This window comes from Neomonachus schauinslandi, chromosome 16, assembly GCF_002201575.2.
Source record: "Neomonachus schauinslandi chromosome 16, ASM220157v2, whole genome shotgun sequence".
NCBI classification, from domain to species: Eukaryota; Metazoa; Chordata; class Mammalia; order Carnivora; family Phocidae; genus Neomonachus; species Neomonachus schauinslandi.
This window is the reverse complement of record NC_058418.1, coordinates 3,470,437-3,488,471: the sequence shown is the minus strand read 5'-3', so window position 1 is coordinate 3,488,471 and position 18,035 is coordinate 3,470,437. Positions and strand designations below refer to the sequence as shown.

Below are 18,035 nucleotides of genomic sequence, written 5' to 3'. Positions count from 1 at the left end.
TCAGAGCGCGGTTTGGCCGCGACGCCGGCGCAAGACTCAGACGTCATCAGTGAGCGCCGACCGCTGTTTGGAAGCGACTTTTCCTAGAAACCGTCGTGAGAGGCGGGGAGAGGTGCGTGTGAGGGAGTCGAGGGGAGGGCGGGAGGCCGGGTTCCCGGGCCCGGGGGCGGGCGTGTGCAGGGAGAGGGGCAGCCTTGGTAGACTGGTTACGCAAAGGTCCTCTGTGCCCCACAGCGTCAGGGCTGTGGCGGTGTGGCGGGAGCCAGCGCTGGTCCCCGTCCGCTCAGCGCTGTGCCTGGTGCCTGGGGAGACGGGCTTAGTCAGGTAGTGATCACGTAGTCACGTAATCACGGATGCGCGGGGCGCGGCGGGGCGCACCGGGGTGGCGGGCCGCGTCCCGTGTGCAGGAGGGGCGCGGGAGGGGAACTGAGGGCTGAGGAGGGCTCGGGCAGGAGGAAGGAGTGTGAGGACTGGAGGGCGACGGGCGTCCCGGCGGCGGTGCAGCCGGAGCGGCGGGCTGGCTCGGAGCGAGCTCATCGCGGGCATAGTGAGCCGGGAAGCAAGGGGTACGGCCCCTGGTCCTGCAGAAATGTCAGCTTAACGGGAAAGACGGGCATTTGCAAATGTTAGAAATCCAGGCAGTCTTTAAGTGTTGGGATGAACGAAAGGGCTCCTAAGATGCATTAACAGCGGGTTAGGGCCTAGTCCGGGGCTCGGAGATGCACGCTGCAGGAAACTATGTTTGTGCTCCTGCCTGAGGGACGGAAAATAATACACTCAGAGACCTGGAGAAAGAGCGTGATGTGGCCGGCGTAGGGATTAGATAAGATCGTTCCCTCGTTTAGCGGGTATATTTTTCAGTACCGACTACATGCCAGACATTGAGCTAGATGATGAGGACGTGGCTGTGAACAGACAGATGTGATGCCCAGGTCTGCTGACAGTTGAGTGGGGAAACAGAGAGGACATGCAGAGATACCCAAGTCTTATATGGATGGGGAGGGGGGTATACTCTGTAAGGAAAGAGGGGCGCCTGGGTAACTCAGTCGTTAAGTGTCCGCCTTCAGCTCAGGTCGTGATCCCAGGGTCCTGGGATCGAGCCCTGCATCGGCCTCCCTGCTCAGCGGGGAAAGTGAGGAGGGGAGTTTCAGGGAAAGGCACACGTGAGACCACGCAGGTAAGTGGGAACAAAGGGGATATCGCATCCAAGGGAGAGAGGAGGGGGTGAGGGGAAACTGATCTCATATGGACACCCTCTTCACTTTCTCTGCACAAGAGAAGCTCTCTTTCCTTCATTGATTTGAGAGCGAGAGCAAGCGACCACAAGGGGGCAGGGGCAGAGGGAGAGGGAGAAGCAGGCTCCCCGCTGAGCAGGGAGCCTCAGTTTTAAATTATCCATTTGAATAATTACAAGGAAACATTGAAACGGAGAGATTCTGCGTAAAGATTCTGAATCTCTTCTCTTGAAAAGAAAAAGCCTGGCACCGTACAAGCGACAATCCCACTTGCAAAGCATGTCTGCAGCTGCGCATAAACTGCGCGTTGACGTTGGCCGGGAGTTCTCTGCTCTCCCTGTTGCCCAGCCCCCAGCGTGCTACACTCCACAAATCACCCGCGCCAAGTCTATGTTTTTACGCTTCAAGGGAGGGTGGTGTAGAAGGGAAGGAAATGAGGAAGGGGATTTGTCTTATGGAAAACGGGAAAGAACAGGAAGGAGGACGACGGGTTTCTCATTTTGAAAAGTAAGAGCCGTGGGGAGGATGGTATGGTACCTTGCTGAGTAGTCCTTCTCGTTCTTTTCCACTTCATGGGACTCAAAGAAAATACTCATTTTGTCCAGCATCTGAGGTATGTGAGGAGGCTGCTCATGGCCAGAGGGGACCAGCCTGGGGGCTCTAGGTGTTTTAGGCCCCGCCTGGTTGCCCTCATGGCTGGGGAGATCAGTATTTTAGGCTATCTGTCACTCATTTGGGGCTCAACAATTTTGGGGAGGGGTCTCTGTTATAGGACAAAAAAAGATCTGAGGAGAGGTCCCATCTCATCAAGGGGAGGATGTAAATTTTTTAAGGCTTGGCGGCATGAGGGGCGTGTTGTGTCTTTTCCAGTAAAGGGAGTGTGAGAAGGGTGAGTGGTGTGAGCTATGACCGGAGACCACCTGCTTCTGGGAGGTTTGGTCACGGAGCGATTCCGTAGTTATTGAGCACCTATTATGTGCCAGGCACAGTTGGGCTGAAGAACAAAGCACGTGAAAACACCTGTCCTTATGGAGCCTGCATGCTTGTGGGGTCGATCCAAGAAGGACCAGGCCCTTCTGGGGGGAGAAGCCCCTCTCATTAACGAGGGGGGACCCTGCTCTCCCTCCCCATAGGCCTCGGCATGTCTCTGGCAGATGAGCTCCTGGCTGACCTTGAGGAGGCGGCAGAGGAGGAGGAAGGAGGAAGCTATGGGGAGGAAGAAGAGGAGCCAGCAATCGAGGATGTGCAGGAGGAGACGCAGCTGGATCTTTCCGGGGATTCAGTCAAGAGCATCGCCAAGCTGTGGGACAGCAAGATGGTGAGCGGGCTGTAAAGAGAAGCTGCCGGGAGGGGTGATGCGTGCGGTCGCTCTTCTTCCTCAAGAGTCCTGAGTTCCAACTCTCTGTCTTTCCTGAACAGTTCGCTGAGATCATGATGAAGATTGAGGAGTATATCAGCAAGCAGGCCAAGGCTTCAGAAGGTACCTCTCGCCTCCCATTCCCCCTCGCCCACCCAGCCCCTGGGCTCTTGTGCTGCTTGCAGCTTTGAAAGTTCGGTCTGTTGCCTCTCAGCCTTTTGGAGAGCCCTCTTTTTCTTTTCCATCCCAACTCAGTCTTCTCTCCTGAGAATACATCATGTTGTAAAACTGACACCCCTGAAGTCCGTGCTCTGTGCTGAGTGCTTGCTAGCCGCAGTAGGACTCACCCCAAGGCTGCTCAGGCTTCAGGAGTTCATGTGACTGGTTAAGGGTCTTGCCACATCTGTGAACCACTTGTTTTATTATTTGCTTCATGTTTTCTTTAGGTCAGCATATTCTTTTCCTTCAACTTACTGAAGAAGGAAAGTTATTGCTACTGTGAGCGGAAACCTGGTGTCATTTGGTAAATGGAGAGTAACCCTAAGATGTGCAGTTACCAGATCATCAGCTTTGAGGAACGCTGGGTTGTCTCTTGAATACTCAGCCCAGCTCTGGGAGGCCGCTCCTGTTGCCACCCATTCTTCTTGACAGGGTGGAGCTCTGGGCCGGAATTTGTTGGCAGAGGGTGGTCAGGGCAGAGTCGCAGGCAGACCCGCTCTTCCTTCCTTTAAAGTTTTCGTGAGGCGCCCTGTGGAAGGCCTGTGTGGGCACTGAGTGCCCTGGGGAATCCGCCCAGGTCTCGCCTCAGAATGCTCGGGGTCTGGCGAAGCAGACAGGCCAGGTCTGGACAGTTGTGGGCGGTGCCTGCTGGGTGCAGGGAGCGCGGGACACTGGAGCTGCTAGGTGGGGGCTGACCCTGCCTCAGAGGCTGGGAAGAGCTGATTGCTGAAACGGGCTTTGAAGCATGAATACACCAGGCCAAGAATAGCGGCCGTGTGCCCTGGGAGAGGGAGCTGTGTGTGCGAAGCCTCAGACCTCTGGAGTGGCAGAGGTGGCAGAAGAAAGTGCTAGATCCTGTGGGGTTTTGAGCACAAGGCCAGGGAGCTTCTCTATCGGGAGAGCTGTGGGGAACGGAGGATGTCGGGTCAGGCTCTGGGTTCAGGCAGATGTGATCTCACCTGGCGTGTGGTCGGGGAAGCGGACACGGGACATCTCCAGTCTGGATGGTGGCTGTGTCTACTGGATGTGGCCAGAGTGCCTTGGGAGCACAGAGGAGACCTCTGAGTCTCCTGAAAGGAGGGAAGGATCCCGAGGTGCCTCTGAGTCTTCAGGACACAGAGACATTTGAGCCATCGGGGTTAAGAATGCGGACCCCAGGGGCGCCTGGGTGGCTCAGATGGTTAAGCATCTGCCTTCGGCTCAGGTCATGATCTCGGGGTCCTGGGATCGAGCCCCACATCGCTTCTCCCTCTGCCTGCCACTTCCCCTGCTGGTACTCTCCCTCTTCCTCTCTCCGCAAATAAATAAATAAAATCTTAAAAAAAAAAAAAAAGAGGACCCCGGGGCCAGATCTCAGCTCTGCCGTCTGCATCAGGCTACGTCCCTCCGTTTCTCTTTCTGCGTCACTGGTCTCGTGCAATGCCAGTCTCCCTGGTTGTGGAAAAACAGGGCAATACCTGGGAGGCTCCAGGAGCAGTGGCCCACATGGTACATTCTGTGTGTCGGCCGCTGCGCCTACGGCTTGTGATAACGTCCTCAGTGTCGTCGTCGTCGTCGTCATGATCGTTACAACCTGGGGAGGAACTTCAGAAACAGGTGTGAGGAAGGGACGTGCCAGGGAGGGGAACAGAGTATGCAGAGGCCCAGAGGAGAGTGAAGCGGCCCTGAGTGCTTGGGTGCTGCAGCCAGTCCTTCCTGGCTGGCCTGTGTAAGACAGAGGCGTCTCGAGAGGGTGGGGCTGGGACGGTGCAGAGGCCAGACCGCGGAGCCCGACAGTCGGCACATACCCAACCAGGCGCTTTTCTGGGCACCGGGGGCATAGCTGTGGGCGACATACGCAGTCCCTGTCCTCACGGGGCTTCCCGTCTGGGGAGCTTGACCCTCAGCGTCAGTGGTGTGGGGAGCCCCTGGAGGGGTTAGTCCCGGAGCGAGATGGGGTCATTTGTGGCCTGGCCTGGAGGGAGAGAGATGGCAGGTGGGCTGACATGTAAGCCCACCTCTAGGCTTTCTCCTTGGCCCCCCACCTCCCCTCCAGCCACACCCCGCTGCCCCGTGACTCCCCCAGCTGTGGGAGCCTAGACACACACCCACCCACCCAGGCTGGTTTGTCATCCTCACAGTGATGGGACCAGTCGAGGCGGCCCCCGAATACCGGGTCATCGTGGATGCGAACAACCTGACCGTGGAGATCGAGAACGAACTGAGTGAGTGCTGGGAAGGCCAGCAGAGACGGCTCTGCCTGGTGCCCCTCACACCCTCCTCCCCCGTCCCCAAGGAGGGGACAGGCAGGATCCCGCTGGCCTTCCCCCAAACTCCTCGTACTAGTTCAAGTCCAGGTTCAGCTGCTGTAACAGTGGCTTAAATAAGAAAGAAGAGTGCTTTCCTCTAACGTGAGAGTGTGGATGAGGCGCTTTCTATCTTGTTGACCTGCTGCATGTGTCAGGGTACAAAGTGACTGCTAGCCTCTAGCCATCACCTCCACATCCCTGCTAGCAAAACGGGAAAGAAGAGGAGGGCACAGTTCTTTAAGGGAGTGACCTGGAAATTGCAAGTGTCACTTGAGAACACATCTCGTAGACCAGAACAAACTCACGTGGCCACATCCAGCTGTACGGGCAGCAGGGAAACACAGCTTTTTTGCTGCATGTCTATGAGCCCAGCTGATTGGGGTTCAGTTACTAAAGGGGTTCGGTTACTAAAGGAGGAAGGGGAGATGGGTGCTGGGGACAGCCAGCAGAGTCTGCCTGCCCGCTCATCAGGTATCTGTCCTCCCCGTGTGCCTTAGACATCATCCATAAGTTCATCCGGGATAAGTACTCAAAGCGCTTCCCTGAGCTGGAGTCCTTGGTCCCCAACGCACTGGATTACATCCGCACGGTCAAGGTGAGTGGAGAGAGGTCAGGACTCGGGAGGAACCGGGTCCCCTTGATGGCCCCTCGTGTGAAGGCGGCGGGGGTGGGGGGGTGGCAGGGAGCAGGTGAATGACCCGGAGTGAGGATGCCCAAGTCTCAGCTGCCTTCCTTGTTCTCTTGAGGCCTGGAGATACTGGAGGGGGATGAGTGGTGGTTCAGCTGCTCCAGGCTTTCCAGCAAGAAAGGGATGGAGGCTGGAAAGGATGTTCTCAGGGCTCTTCTGCCCCACCTCCGATCCTGCTGCTTCCCTGGATGGGTCTCCCAGGAGGGGCTGGGGGCTGCTCGAGGCCGAGAAAGCAGGGAGGGAGATGAGGGGGTCCCTCATGCCACCAGCAGTGGTTGGACCAGGTGGCATTTGAGTCGAGATCTGAAGGTTGACGCAGGGGCAGCCGTGCAGAGATTTGGGGGAAGAAGTCATGAGTATCGAGACCCCGAGATGGTCACCAGCCCTGGTGTGTTCAGAAAGGAGGAAGTGAGGGGCAAAGTTGATGAGTTTGGGTCCCATGTGACCTCCAAGGCTTTGGGCCTTCTGGGAAAGCCATGAGAAGGTCAGGTGCTAGTGAGGGTGGGGACAGTAGCGAGGAGTCTCCTGGTGAGGCCAGGAGGTGAGGATGGTGGCAGGGCGTGTACTCTCAGGGAAGTGGTGTGGTCAGATTTGCGCCCTGAGTTGGTGCAGGCAGCGGGTCTACCCGGGTCCAGTTCTGGACCAGCCGTGCAGGGCAGATGCTGCCGATGCTCTGAGCGGTGAAGTCCCCAGCACTGGGAGGAGGCGGGCACCCTGTGTATAGACACCAGCTGTCCCCGAGTCTCTGTGCCTCCCCTCTCTTGCCTTCTTGCCCCCAGGAGCTGGGTAACAGCCTGGACAAGTGCAAGAACAACGAGAACCTCCAGCAGATCCTGACCAACGCCACCATCATGGTCGTCAGCGTGACCGCCTCCACCACGCAGGGGTGTGTGCACAGGGGGAGAAGTCACTGGGGCCCTCTCAGGCCCATCTAATTGCAGATGAGGATCTTGGGGTCCCCATGGCCCAGGTGTCCGTCTCAGGAGGACAGATCATTTCTGTTCCACACGTGTGTGATAAGGGCCTGCTGTAAGCCAGGCACCGTGCTGGGCCCAGGATGCTCAGTCAGTGAGGAGCCTGTAGGCGGGAGCGGTGAGGCAGAGGGCAGACCTGTAGTGGAAGCATTTGTCTCTGGCGTGTTGTCCCTCACTGGAATGAAAATGTCTGCGAAGGCAGGGACTTCATGTTGGCCCCTTGGTCTGCACCTTTCCCTCTGGTATCTGTGCCTAAGAGGAAGGAATGTCTGTAACCCCAGAGCAAAGTCCTGTTGAGTGGAGACCTCCGTTGGGCTGCCATTCTGTTTGTCGAGTAAATGCTGACCAACACCAGGCACTGTTCTGAAGGCAGATTAGAGAACTCAGCAAAGCAGAGTCTGCCTGCCCTGCCCTGCCCTGCCCAAGCTCCCGTCTGGGAGGAAGCAGGTGCACACACAGGTCGAAGGCTGGAGGGCGAGTGTCGGAGTGCAGGCGGGGTGCTGAGGGGCATGGAGCGCAAGAGGAGGGGCACCTGTCCTACTGGGCCGGGTGGCTTCCTGGAGGAGGTGACGACTCAGCCTCAGGCAGGGACCAAGCTCTGTAGTGGGACCACAAGTGGGCTCTTAGCTTGCCCCTGCTGGGGGTAGCCTTGAGCATCAGCCCACTGGGCTTTGGTTGCAGGGGCCTCCGGCCGGCCCCGTGGTCCCTCCTCTGTGCACCTTACAGCGCAGATGGGGTGAAGGAGGGAGGAGCATGGCTGGGTTTGGTTACCAGCACTGTGGCTTCAGGCCAGTCCCCTTCACCATCTGGCCCTCGGGTCCCCCCTCTGTAAAACGACAGTGATAACATCCCCCTTTGCGGCTTCAGGCCACAAGTACTTGCCCAGCATCTTCCATGCTGCTGAGAGTCAGACGAGTGTGGGTCCCTCCAGGGCCAGCTGGTCCCGCCCCAGAAGGGGGCGGGACATGGAGAGGCCATAAATAGGCACAGTTGGTCGCAGCTGGTGACAGTGGGCCTCGGTGGCCGGCAAGGCTGAGACCTGAAGGATGAGGAGGTGCTGACGGGGGCACATGGGCAAAGGCTTCGACGCCAGCTCGCACCTGGCAGAGACTGGCGTGGGCAGGCAAGGCCCCAGTCCAGGTGGCAAGCGCCGTGCCCACCCAGAACTAGGATTCCCACAGCCCTCGCTTCCAGGCCTCAGGGCCGATGGGACACACGTGTATACGGACGTGCACACAGCTGGGGGGACACGGGCTTCCGTGCCGGTCAGAGAGGCTACCCCGGAGGGGCTGGCGTCCGACCCATACCCCTTCACATCCTTCCCCACTGCAGGCAGCAGCTGTCGGAGGAGGGGCTGGAGCGGCTGGAGGAGGCCTGTGACATGGCGCTAGAGCTGAACGCCTCCAAGCACCGCATCTACGAGTACGTGGAGTCTCGGATGTCCTTCATCGCGCCCAACCTCTCCATCATCATCGGGGCGTCCACGGCCGCCAAGATCATGGGTGAGGCCCGGGGGCAGAGTGGGGACAGAGGGCCGTCCTTGGATAGGGCGCCCTTGGGGAAGCCTCATCCCTCCTGTCTAAGACGGAGCCTTTGGCCCAGGGCCCCAGCACCCTGTCCCCCTTGCCCTCGCCCCGTCCTCCCTCCTAGAGATTACAGAGGTCAGCCACCCTGCTTTTCCTGCAGCACAGGGACGGGATGGTAGCCCTGAGCCGGGCTGGACTGGACAGGCTGGAGAGGGAGGTAGCACGGCTGCTGGAGAGCCTGGCCCCGCTTGGCCAGCACGTCCCGGCAGCTCCCAGCTCTGCGCAGACGCCTGGGCTGCCGGCCCCAGCAGCGTCGGCTCTCAGGACCACGTCTCATCTGCGAGATGGGGGCTGCAGTCCTGGCGATGCGTTAGGACTGAGGGTGGGCCCTCCTCCTCCACTGCGCCACAGGGCGCAGTCTCAGCACCCTCTTGGGCTCCTCGCCCCTTCAGCCGAGAGACTCTTTGGGGGAGTTCAGTGAAGCAGCTGTGCTGGGTTGTTCGGGCTGCCCTAACCAAGTACCACAGACGGGCAGCGGGGGACTTAGACACCGAGGTTCACTGTCACAAAGTCCTGGAGGCTGGGAGTCCGGGAGCAGCCGGTCAGCAGGCTGGGCCCCGCGGAGGCCTCTCTCCTGGGCTTGTAGGTGGCCGTCTGTGGCCTCATCTCTTCTTACGAGGACACCGGTCGTACTGGATCAGGGCCCTTCCGATGACGTGCTTCCACTTTAATCACCTCTTTCAAGGCCCATTTCCCAACAGTCCCGTTCTGCGGTCCTGGGGGGTAGGGCTCCGACGTAGGAATGGCGGGAGATCCAGTCCAGGCCCCAGCACAGCCCTGGGTGGCAGGTGCGTGCGGAGTTGCAGGGTAGAAAGAAGCAGTGGTTTCAGGGCAAGATAATCTCAAGTGTGGGTCTTCCTTCCCCCCTCACTGATCTCACGTCTTTGGGCAGGTGACGTCGTGTGCCTCGGTTTCCCCAGTGGTGATAGGGCTTTGCTACTGTCCTGTGACTGCTGGGCTGAAATCAGCGTGTCGGCCAGTTCCTGCGTTCCTTTATATTTACGGAGCTTCTAGGAAGGAATCCTTTCTGGCCTTCTCCAGCTCCCAGAGGCCGCCTGCATCCCCCACCTTAAAGTCTCCTGTCTCACCTCCCTGTGACTCCCCTTTCTCTCCCACTTACCCCGTCTCAAGGTCCTTCGCGTGTCCACATCTGCAGAGAGTCGCAGGTTGCGGGGATTGTGATGTCAGTGTGTGGGGGCCGTTCTCGCACACGGGTTGCGGTGCCTGTGCGGGAGGTGTGTGTTTGATGAAACAGTAGACCTAGTCCCAGCGCAGGGCCTGGTGCACAGCAGACCCCCATCAGAGAGGCGTTTTTACCTGCAGCCCCTCTTCCCTGGGCCTGCAGACGTGCCCACGCGAGCCCAGCGGTGACTGACGGCAGCCCCGTCCTCAGGGCGTCCCCGCTGTGGAGGCAGCTGGTGTGAGACGCACAGAGCAGGGGCCGTGTGGCTCTGCAGACTCGGGGGACACGTTCCTGTTGGGTCGTCTCCTCGCTGTGTGTCCTCAGGCAGGTGGTTTCACCTCTCTGAGCCGCCTCTGAATCCTCCCTCCGAAACGGGATTCGTCAGCCCTCTGGGGCAGGGCCAGCTCAGGAATTCAACCAGAAATTCACACAGAGACACACAGCACGCAGTGAGCCCCCAGGCAAACACCGTGGGCTGCTCTTGACATCCTCCCTCTCTCCCTTCTTCCTTCCCTCCCTCCTGTTGCAGGGGTGGCTGGGGGCCTGACCAACCTCTCCAAGATGCCTGCCTGCAACATCATGCTGCTTGGGGCCCAGCGAAAGACGCTGTCCGGCTTCTCGTCCACGTCTGTGCTGCCCCACACCGGTTACATCTACCACAGCGACATTGTGCAGTCGCTGCCCCCGGTGAGTCGTCGCCCCCCACCCCCACCCCCGTACCTGGCACGTGGCTCCCCGTGGAGCCTTCTGCCGAGCCAGGCGCAGCCTCGTCCAGAGAGCAAGTAGCCCCCTCTGTGCCTCAGTTCCCATTGGTCCTAGCTAATGAACGTGGTCAGGAGCTCAGAGAACAGGGTCACATGGGGCATCGGAACAAGGACCCTGGAGCACATGTGCTGGGGTTGGGGTTCTAGAGCTGCACTTGACAACTGGGCAGGAGGCGGGAGCTCTGTGCCTCAGTGTCCCTGTCTGTAAAGTGGGGAGAATGGGATCTGCTTCATGGGGTTGGATTAAGATTAGGATTCCTATATATGAAACTCTTTCAGGTTCCACTTGTACGTAACAAGTGACGTCAGCATTAGCTTACAAGTGCAGGAGTCCCCAAACCATTCTCAGGTTCAGTAACCCACTAGAGGGACGTACAGACTCCAAGCTGACCCACTCGGGTTATGGTGTGTCGTCGTGAAAGGACAGACTCACATCAGCCACGGAAGGAAGTGTGTGGGGCAGGGGCCAGAGTTGCCAGCCACCGCTGTTCCAGTCCTCCTCTCCCTGTCAGGACACATCACTCGTGGCCTCCATACGTGACAGCCTGCAGGGGGACCTGCCCCCAGGGAAGCCCAGCTGAGCCTCGAAGTTTGGAGTCTGCACTGGGGCTCAGTTGTGCAGATGTGACCAGGTAGCCCAGGTGGCTGATCTGGGCTCCAGGTTGAGACCCTATAACCCAAAGACCCCCACCCTCAATCCCATGGTTGGTCTCTGCCTTGTCCGAGGCCCCCCAGGCCAGCAGAGATCACCACCCGGGGCGTGAGGGCCGAGGGTGGACCTCTTAGGGCAAGGTTACATGCAGTCACTGCTAACTTCGTTGCCGTTATCAGGTAGACGTGGGGCTGGAGGTTACGTGTACCGTCTTGGTGTATCTCAGAACGTGGGCCACCGTCCTTTCTGAAACACAGATGGCTGTTTTCTATCTTAATGATTGTTTTTGGCACATGATGGTCTTCCACCTGCAGTAATGCATCTCTGTGCGCAAACGGGTTCGAGTTGTTAATAAGCTGGTGGAAAGAAAACCGTGACAGTGATGGTCTGTTGCCGTAACACACTATTACGGTAACACGTAGTGGGAATGGTGAGCTGCTGACCGGCAGAAAGTGAGCCAGTGGCGGCTGCAGTTTGGGGAATGCTCGGTGCTGGCCAAGGAAGCCTCCTATGGACTCTGCCCCCTCTCTGCTGCTTCAGGATCTCCGGCGGAAAGCGGCCCGGCTGGTGGCCGCCAAGTGCACGCTGGCAGCCCGCGTGGACAGTTTCCACGAGAGCACGGAAGGGAAGGTGAGGCGTGGGCAGGCGTCCGTCTGTGTGGGTCTGTCTCCTCTACCAGCCTTGTCATTGTTCAGTTTACCTCTGTCTTCTTGGCAGCCTTGATCCATGAAAGTAGGTGAGTTTTCTATCTCGTCTATTGGCGTCCAGACACCCAGCCTGGCACAGCATTCGGGGCTTCGTCTCTCTCTCTCTTTCTTCCTCTTCCTCTCTCTCGACCACTGGTTAGGGTGCTGGGGGGGCAGCTGTGAGCCACTCAGACCGAAGCCCTGCCTCTGTGGCATTCACGTTCTGGCAGGGGAGGCGGGGGGCGGTGAGGAGACGAGACATCTGTGGTGTGTCCAGGGGTGCTACATAAATGCTGAGATGGGGTCAGATGGTGCTGGGCTGGCGAGGGAGGGAGGGTGCTGGTTTAACCAGGACGTCAGGGGGGCTTCTCTGAAAAGGTGACGGTCTAGCATGCACCCAAGTGAAGCTAGCAAGCAGGTCAAGTGAGTGCTTGGGGGAAGAGTCCCAGGAAGAGGAAATGGCCAGCACAAAGGCCCTGAGCCTGGCACACAGCGAGCTAGGGAGAGGAGGCCGTGGGACGGGGCAGGTCATGCAGAGCCTGTGTGCCCCGGAGAGACCTTGGTGCAGCAGAGGTGCTGATGGGGGGCTGATTTGGGGTCTTTCCTGAAGGAAGAGCCTGGTGGGGCTGAGACCACAGAGGTGAGGCTCCCAGGTGACCCCCTCTGCCCACCTGTGCAGGCCAAGGCCGAAGGTTGGGGAGGAGACGCAGGCATTGGGTTTGGCCCTGTTGCATTTGGGGGGCTGCTCGCATCCTCCGTCAAGGAGACAGTTATGTGAGGGGTGCAGGGAGAGGTCTGAGTCTGAGGTAGGACTAAACCCCGACAGAGGATAGGCCCCCCAGGCCTGGGGACAGGTGCCACGCTCAGGCCGATGGCCAGGCAGGGCCCTGAGGGGACCCTCCTGCCCTCCCCAGGTGGGCTATGAACTGAAGGATGAGATCGAGCGGAAGTTTGACAAGTGGCAGGAGCCGCCGCCTGTGAAGCAGGTGAAGCCACTGCCTGCCCCCCTCGACGGACAGCGCAAGAAGCGAGGCGGCCGCAGGTGGGCCCTGGGGGCCGGCGGGCTTGGGAAGGGAAGGGAGGGGCTCCTGCCCCCAGCTGACCCCCGGTGCCCATCCCCAGGTACCGCAAGATGAAGGAGCGCCTGGGACTGACCGAGATCCGGAAGCAGGCCAACCGCATGAGCTTCGGAGAGGTTATGCCCTTAACCCTGATGCCCCTTTCGCATTTCTTCTTTTCTATGCTGGGGCACCACCCACCTCCAGTCTCTCCCCCACATCCGTGCACCCCAAAGGGACCAGCGTAGCACTCAGTGCCGGCCCCATCCCTCCCCAGCCTTGCCGTCCCGTACACGCCCTTCCCCAGGCTTCACCTCTGCCAGTCTCACTGTCTGAGCATCATCCTGCGGTCCTGCGAGAACTAACTCAAATGTCCTTTTGTCAGCGAGCCCAGTTTTGGTTGTTGGCCCCGCACACACACAGACCCACACGCAGCCCCTCTCAGCTGTAAGCTCAGGGAGCGGTAACAGGCCTGCGCTCCTCACCGGGCCCAGCAGGCACCTGAATCGGGTGAATGCCTGGGCATCTGGCTGATGGAGGGTGGCCAACTCTGGGATACCTTCCCTCCCACCAGATTGAGGAGGACGCCTACCAAGAGGACCTGGGCTTCAGCCTGGGCCATCTGGGCAAATCGGGCAGCGGGCGTGTGCGGCAGACTCAGGTGAACGAGGCCACCAAAGCCAGGATCTCCAAGACGCTGCAGGTACGGGCCTGGCTGGGTGGGGCCGGGGGTGAGGGAGCTCTGCTGGGAGAGCCCGGGCCCAGCCCAGACATCCCGTCCCCGCCTCTCCCCACAGCGGACGCTGCAGAAGCAGAGCGTGGTGTACGGCGGAAAGTCCACCATCCGTGACCGCTCCTCGGGGACCGCCTCCAGTGTGGCCTTCACCCCACTCCAGGTACTGTGCGCTGGAGTCGGGAGGCCCGGTTCTGCGCTGGCTCCGCTCCCAGCTCTCTGCGTGGCCCTGGGCGAGCCCCTTCCTCTCCCTGGGCTCCAGCTTCTTAGCCTGGGAAGCGGGCACATGACGGGAGTTCCTCACGGGGCTGTTGTGGACAGTGTATCAGGGATGCCCCTGGAAGGCAGAGCGCGGTTCCTGGTGCTCAGGCTCGTGGGGACAGAAGGGAAACCGTCGTGCCTGCAAGCACAGCTGGCTTTAGGATTGGGCTGGGACTGCAGGTGACCACTTATTCCCTGTGACCTCGAGCCGGCTCAGCCCACCCTGAGATGCTGAGTGGTGGGGACCACCTCAGGGCTCCACGTAAGGAAGTTCATAGCTAGCTGGCTGGAACCCAGCCACCGAGGCACCGGATGGAGCCACCGCACCTGTCCACCTTGGCTCACCCACAACAAGAGGGCCAGCGTGTCCCACGGCATCGTGCCGAGTAACTGAACTCATTTGCTCTGTCAGCGAGGGTGTACTGAGCACCCGAGTGCCGAGCACTGCTGCAGGCGCCAGAGATAGAGCCCCAGGCACGAACAGTAAGCCTTGCTCTCACGGAGCTTATGGGGTGGCGGGGTCAGATAGGTACAGTAGAGAGCCTGCCGGAAAGTGGAAAGTGCAAAGTGCAGGGAGGAAAGGGGGAGAGGGAGTGAGGTGTTGGGTTGGAGCCGCCCAGGGAGGCCTCAGCGAGGAGGTGAGAATTACCCGTGGAAGATACTGGCAATGGTGCAAGCCAGTGTGGGGCCCCCAGAGCTGGTCCCTGTGTCACCAGAGGGTTGATATGGTTTGCACTAGGGCCGTAGGCGAGCCACTTAGCTCTGTGACTTGGTTTCCTTGGTTGGCTGTTCTGAAACATTGCTGTTTTTAAAATCACCTGGAGGACTTGTTAAAAATTCAGATGCTCAGGTCCTCCCCACTCTTCCCCCATCCCAGACCCACAGAGTCAGAATCTCCCCAGGTTTGGGGTGGGGGTGGTTTGGTGACTGGTAAACTGTTCTCATGTCTACCTGGAGCCCGAGGACCATTGAGAAGGGTCTCCTGGACATTTCACACTTCTCTTACTTGGGTGGGGGGCCTTGTCAGGGGCCAGCCCATCTCCCCACCCCATCATCACCTCCCTCACCTGCCCAGGGCCTGGAAATTGTGAACCCGCAAGCAGCCGAGAAGAAGGTGGCTGAGGCCAACCAGAAGTATTTCTCCAGCATGGCCGAGTTCCTCAAAGTCAAGGGCGAGAAGAGCGGCATCATGTCCACCTGAGGCACTGCGCCCTGGGCGGCTGCCCCTGAAGCTGCACAGGCTCCGCCCTTCTGAAGGGATCGGGGTCAGGATAGGGCTGGGAGGTTCCGTCCTCAGCCCGGTGCCAGGACTGTCCGGGGAAGCTCGGGAGGAGGCCCAGCCCCCCAAGCACCAAGATCGCTCCCCATTGCAGGGGGCCAGAGCCAGTCTTCACCATGCCTCATCTTTTGTATTTTAACTAGGAAGGGAGATACTTTTGGAAAAAGTGCCATTAAAAGCACATTATCAGGTTCTGTTCCTGGGGAGTGGTTATTTGTCAAACACATGTGTGACTGGAGGAGTCTGAGCTGTGGGGTTTGGGGGCACAGATCCAGGTGGTGTCTGGGCCCATCCCTGGCCTTTCTCTTCCCTGTCATGGATCCCAGGAAGAGCAGAGCCCTCTGTGTCTCCAATCCACCTGGAGAACGTCAGTCGTTCTGACCAAGGGATATGGCCGCTGAAAGCCCCAGCCTTGCGAACAGGCCAACCTGCGTGGCTGTGGTGTCAGGTGAGTGGCCTCGCCTTTCCAAGCCTCCACCCCTAACACCGAGGGCCACCTGTGAGGATGGGAAAGGTGCCCGGGACGTGCCTAGCATTGGGCTCCCTGCCCACCCTGCTGTGCCAAGCCCTGATGGGGCTGAGCAGACAGGTTCCCTGCCGGCCAGGACGCAGTGTTCTCAGAGTTCCTCCCAGGTCAGTCTGTCCTGGAACTGGGGCTCAGCCAAGGTCCCCTTCACTTTGGCTGGAAGGTGCAGGCTGAGGGCACGCAGCCTGCAGGCAGGTGGGGACAAGGCTGTGGGCAGGGGCCGTCCCTGGGGCTACCCTGCAAGCACTAATTAAGGAAGACGCCACCTGGGGGCCCATGTACTGTGCTCTGGAGCTGGGCTTCACAGTGCACTGGGGAGGGAGCCCTGGTCACTGACCTCTGAGGTCAGTCAGTGCCCCTCTTAGTAACCCAGGAGGTGGGTGCACAACCCACCCTGTAGGAAGGGGATGCCTCCTACCTCTGCCCGTCTCCCACCCTCCAGTTCACACTTTCTCCCTGGGGCTCTGGCTGGCTGAGTCCTGTCTGACATATCTCCTCTGTTCCTCTTTCTGGGCCGCCCCTGCCATACTTGCTCCAAGTATGTCTCCGTTCAGGGCTCACTCTGTGGACCTCAGCAGCTCTCTGAATCTCTCCCCTCACATCACATTCCTTCTAATGGCTACACTGCCCCAGGTCACTGAACTCGGTTTCCCCAGCTTTATCCCTAAGCCTTTAGATCAGCCCTGTTGAAAAGTGACGAACTTGGCTGATCTCTGCTGCTGAGTCTGCCGGGGAAAGGTGCTCTGTCTGCCCCTCTTCAGAACCTCCACCTCCCTGGCCGGAGTCAGAAGGGATCTGACTCACCTCGTGCTGCGGTCCTGCAGAATCTTAGAACAGAGATGCTCAAAGCTTAGTATGCTTCAGAATTACCTGGGTGGCTTGTTAAAACCAGGGTTGCAGGGCCCAGGGTTTCTGCTTCAGTTGGTCTAGGGTGGGAACTCAAAAGTGTACATTTCTAGTAAGTTCCCAGGTGATGTTTTGGCTGCTGATTGATAACCTCACTTTGAGAACCACTTCTAGAAAATTCTCTGTATCAGATGAGCTGCATGTTGGAATCGTCTCAGTAGATTTAAAAATTACTCTCTGGTTCCCATCCCCAGAAATTCAGATTTTAGTGGTCTAGGGTAAAAGACTGAGTATCTGGATTTTTTTCTTTCAAGCCACCCAGGTGAGTCTAATGTGCAGCCAAGTTTGAGAACCATTGCTCTGAATCCTTGTTACTCAAAGTGCCAACTGTGGAGCATCAGCATCACCTGGGAACTTGTCAAAAAAGCAGAACCTGGGACCTCCGGAATCAGAATCTGCATTTTAACAAGCCTTCAAATAGTTCCCGGGTGTCCGAGAGGCACTGCCCCATCCAGGGTCCGCACTTGGAGGAGCATGGCTCTAGATGAGTGACTCTCCAACTCCAGTGAGCATGGGGATCACGCAGGGAAGTGTGTCAAAGTGCAGACCTCCAGGCTTCACTCCCCAGGTCTGTGTGGACCTAAAAACCTTTCCGCTCCCTTGCCCTGCGATTCGGATGCAGGTCTCTCTTGCACCGTCCCTGGATCCACCTTCCCATCTTGACCGTCTGACCCTGAGCAAATGCCTCGTGGTTCGTGAAAGCACCAGTGCCTCCCGAGTCTTGGACCACAAGTCATCCCTCGCGTTCACTCGCTCACTCATTCATTCATAAGCACAGTTACTGTGTTCCTGCGGGTGCCAAGTCCGGAAGGGCAGACGTGCCGAAGTGGGAGAGCGGGAGGGGACAGGTAATCCCCTGAGTGCCCTCGGAAGCGGACGTGCAGGGGAGAGCTGCTGTCCCGGGCGGAGGCAGGACGGACGGTCCTTGCGTCCCTCCCCACCCCATGGGCGTGCGAGGGGCCGGTGACTTGGGGCGCTGTCCACCGCTTGCTTCCTCCCTTCCACAACACCGAGTCCCAGACCCGTGCCGAACGCGGGCAGCTGCAGGAACGCGACGCAGCCGGGGCATGGGGACCCGAGCCCGCCTGGCTACGCCCCGTTTCACAAGCTCCGCAGGCGGGTGCCGCCCCCTCGCTGCGCCCCCAGACCGGCCGGGGTGAACGACACCAGGCGCGGCCAACGAGGGGGCGGCTCCTCCCCTCGTCGATTGGCAGGCGACCTCGGCTGCGCCCGCGCTCGGAAAGCACCTGTCCGCCTCTCATCAGGTGAGCGGCCCTTCACGCCCACGCTCCATGCCTTCCTCCGCTTTCCCCACCCACTTCCGGGCCCAACCAATGGCTTCAGGGTAGAATATCCCCTCACAACCAATTAAAAACGGCTCTAAACTTGACGAACGACTTCCCGCCCCTGAGCAGCCTAGCTCCTCCCCCCGGCCAATTGGTTTAGGAGAAGGGGGACGGGTGTATCCAATCAGCACGACAGTGGCCTCTTGATTGATGCACGGGCCCTCGCGCTGGCGTGTTGTACCCTGAGGCGGGGAGGAGGAGGAGCGGGGAAGAAAACCTGAGCCAATCCTAGCAGCCTGCGCGGGAGGCCAATCAAACGCCGCGCCTTGGAGGGATTGCCCAACCGGCGAGAGG

The 18,035-nt window shown here is 59.3% G+C and overlaps 1 protein-coding gene across 3 annotated transcripts; it reads left to right on the top strand.

Annotated features, from left to right (window-relative positions):
- Nucleotides 1–22: 22 nt before the first annotated feature.
- PRPF31 (pre-mRNA processing factor 31) lies at nucleotides 23–15,156 on the top strand. Of its 3 annotated transcripts, none has more exons than XM_021682378.2 (14): nucleotides 23–112; nucleotides 2,369–2,553; nucleotides 2,655–2,715; nucleotides 4,932–5,015; nucleotides 5,597–5,694; nucleotides 6,567–6,673; nucleotides 8,094–8,263; nucleotides 10,060–10,217; nucleotides 11,487–11,576; nucleotides 12,547–12,674; nucleotides 12,755–12,827; nucleotides 13,265–13,393; nucleotides 13,488–13,586; nucleotides 14,760–15,146. In XM_021682378.2, exons 2-14 carry the CDS (start codon nucleotides 2,377–2,379, stop codon nucleotides 14,883–14,885), a joined length of 1,500 nt encoding a protein of 499 aa, XP_021538053.1. In that variant the 5' UTR covers nucleotides 23–112; nucleotides 2,369–2,376; the 3' UTR covers nucleotides 14,886–15,146. The 3 variants fall into 3 exon arrangements, with proteins under 3 accessions (XP_021538053.1, XP_044777935.1, XP_021538054.1); XM_044922000.1 differs by lacking the exon at nucleotides 23–112 and adding an exon at nucleotides 238–324 and having other exon boundaries at nucleotides 11,487–11,513; nucleotides 12,598–12,674; nucleotides 14,760–15,156; XM_021682379.2 differs by lacking the exon at nucleotides 23–112 and adding an exon at nucleotides 1,060–1,177 and having other exon boundaries at nucleotides 14,760–15,139.
- The last annotated feature ends 2,879 nt before the right edge of the window (nucleotides 15,157–18,035 follow it).

What these genes read in the sequence shown, in the direction of transcription:
- PRPF31 (XM_021682378.2), top strand. Translation starts at nt 2,377, where the DNA reads ATGTCTCTGGCAGATGAGCTCCTGGCTGACCTTGAGGAGGCGGCAGAG. An exon ending in ACCGCCTCCACCACGCAGGG is followed by an intron (nt 6,674 to 8,093) that starts GTGTGTGCACAG and finishes TCCCCACTGCAG; the next exon opens with GCAGCAGCTGTCGGAGGAGG. An exon ending in AAGAAGCGAGGCGGCCGCAG is followed by an intron (nt 12,675 to 12,754) that starts GTGGGCCCTGGG and finishes GCCCATCCCCAG; the next exon opens with GTACCGCAAGATGAAGGAGC.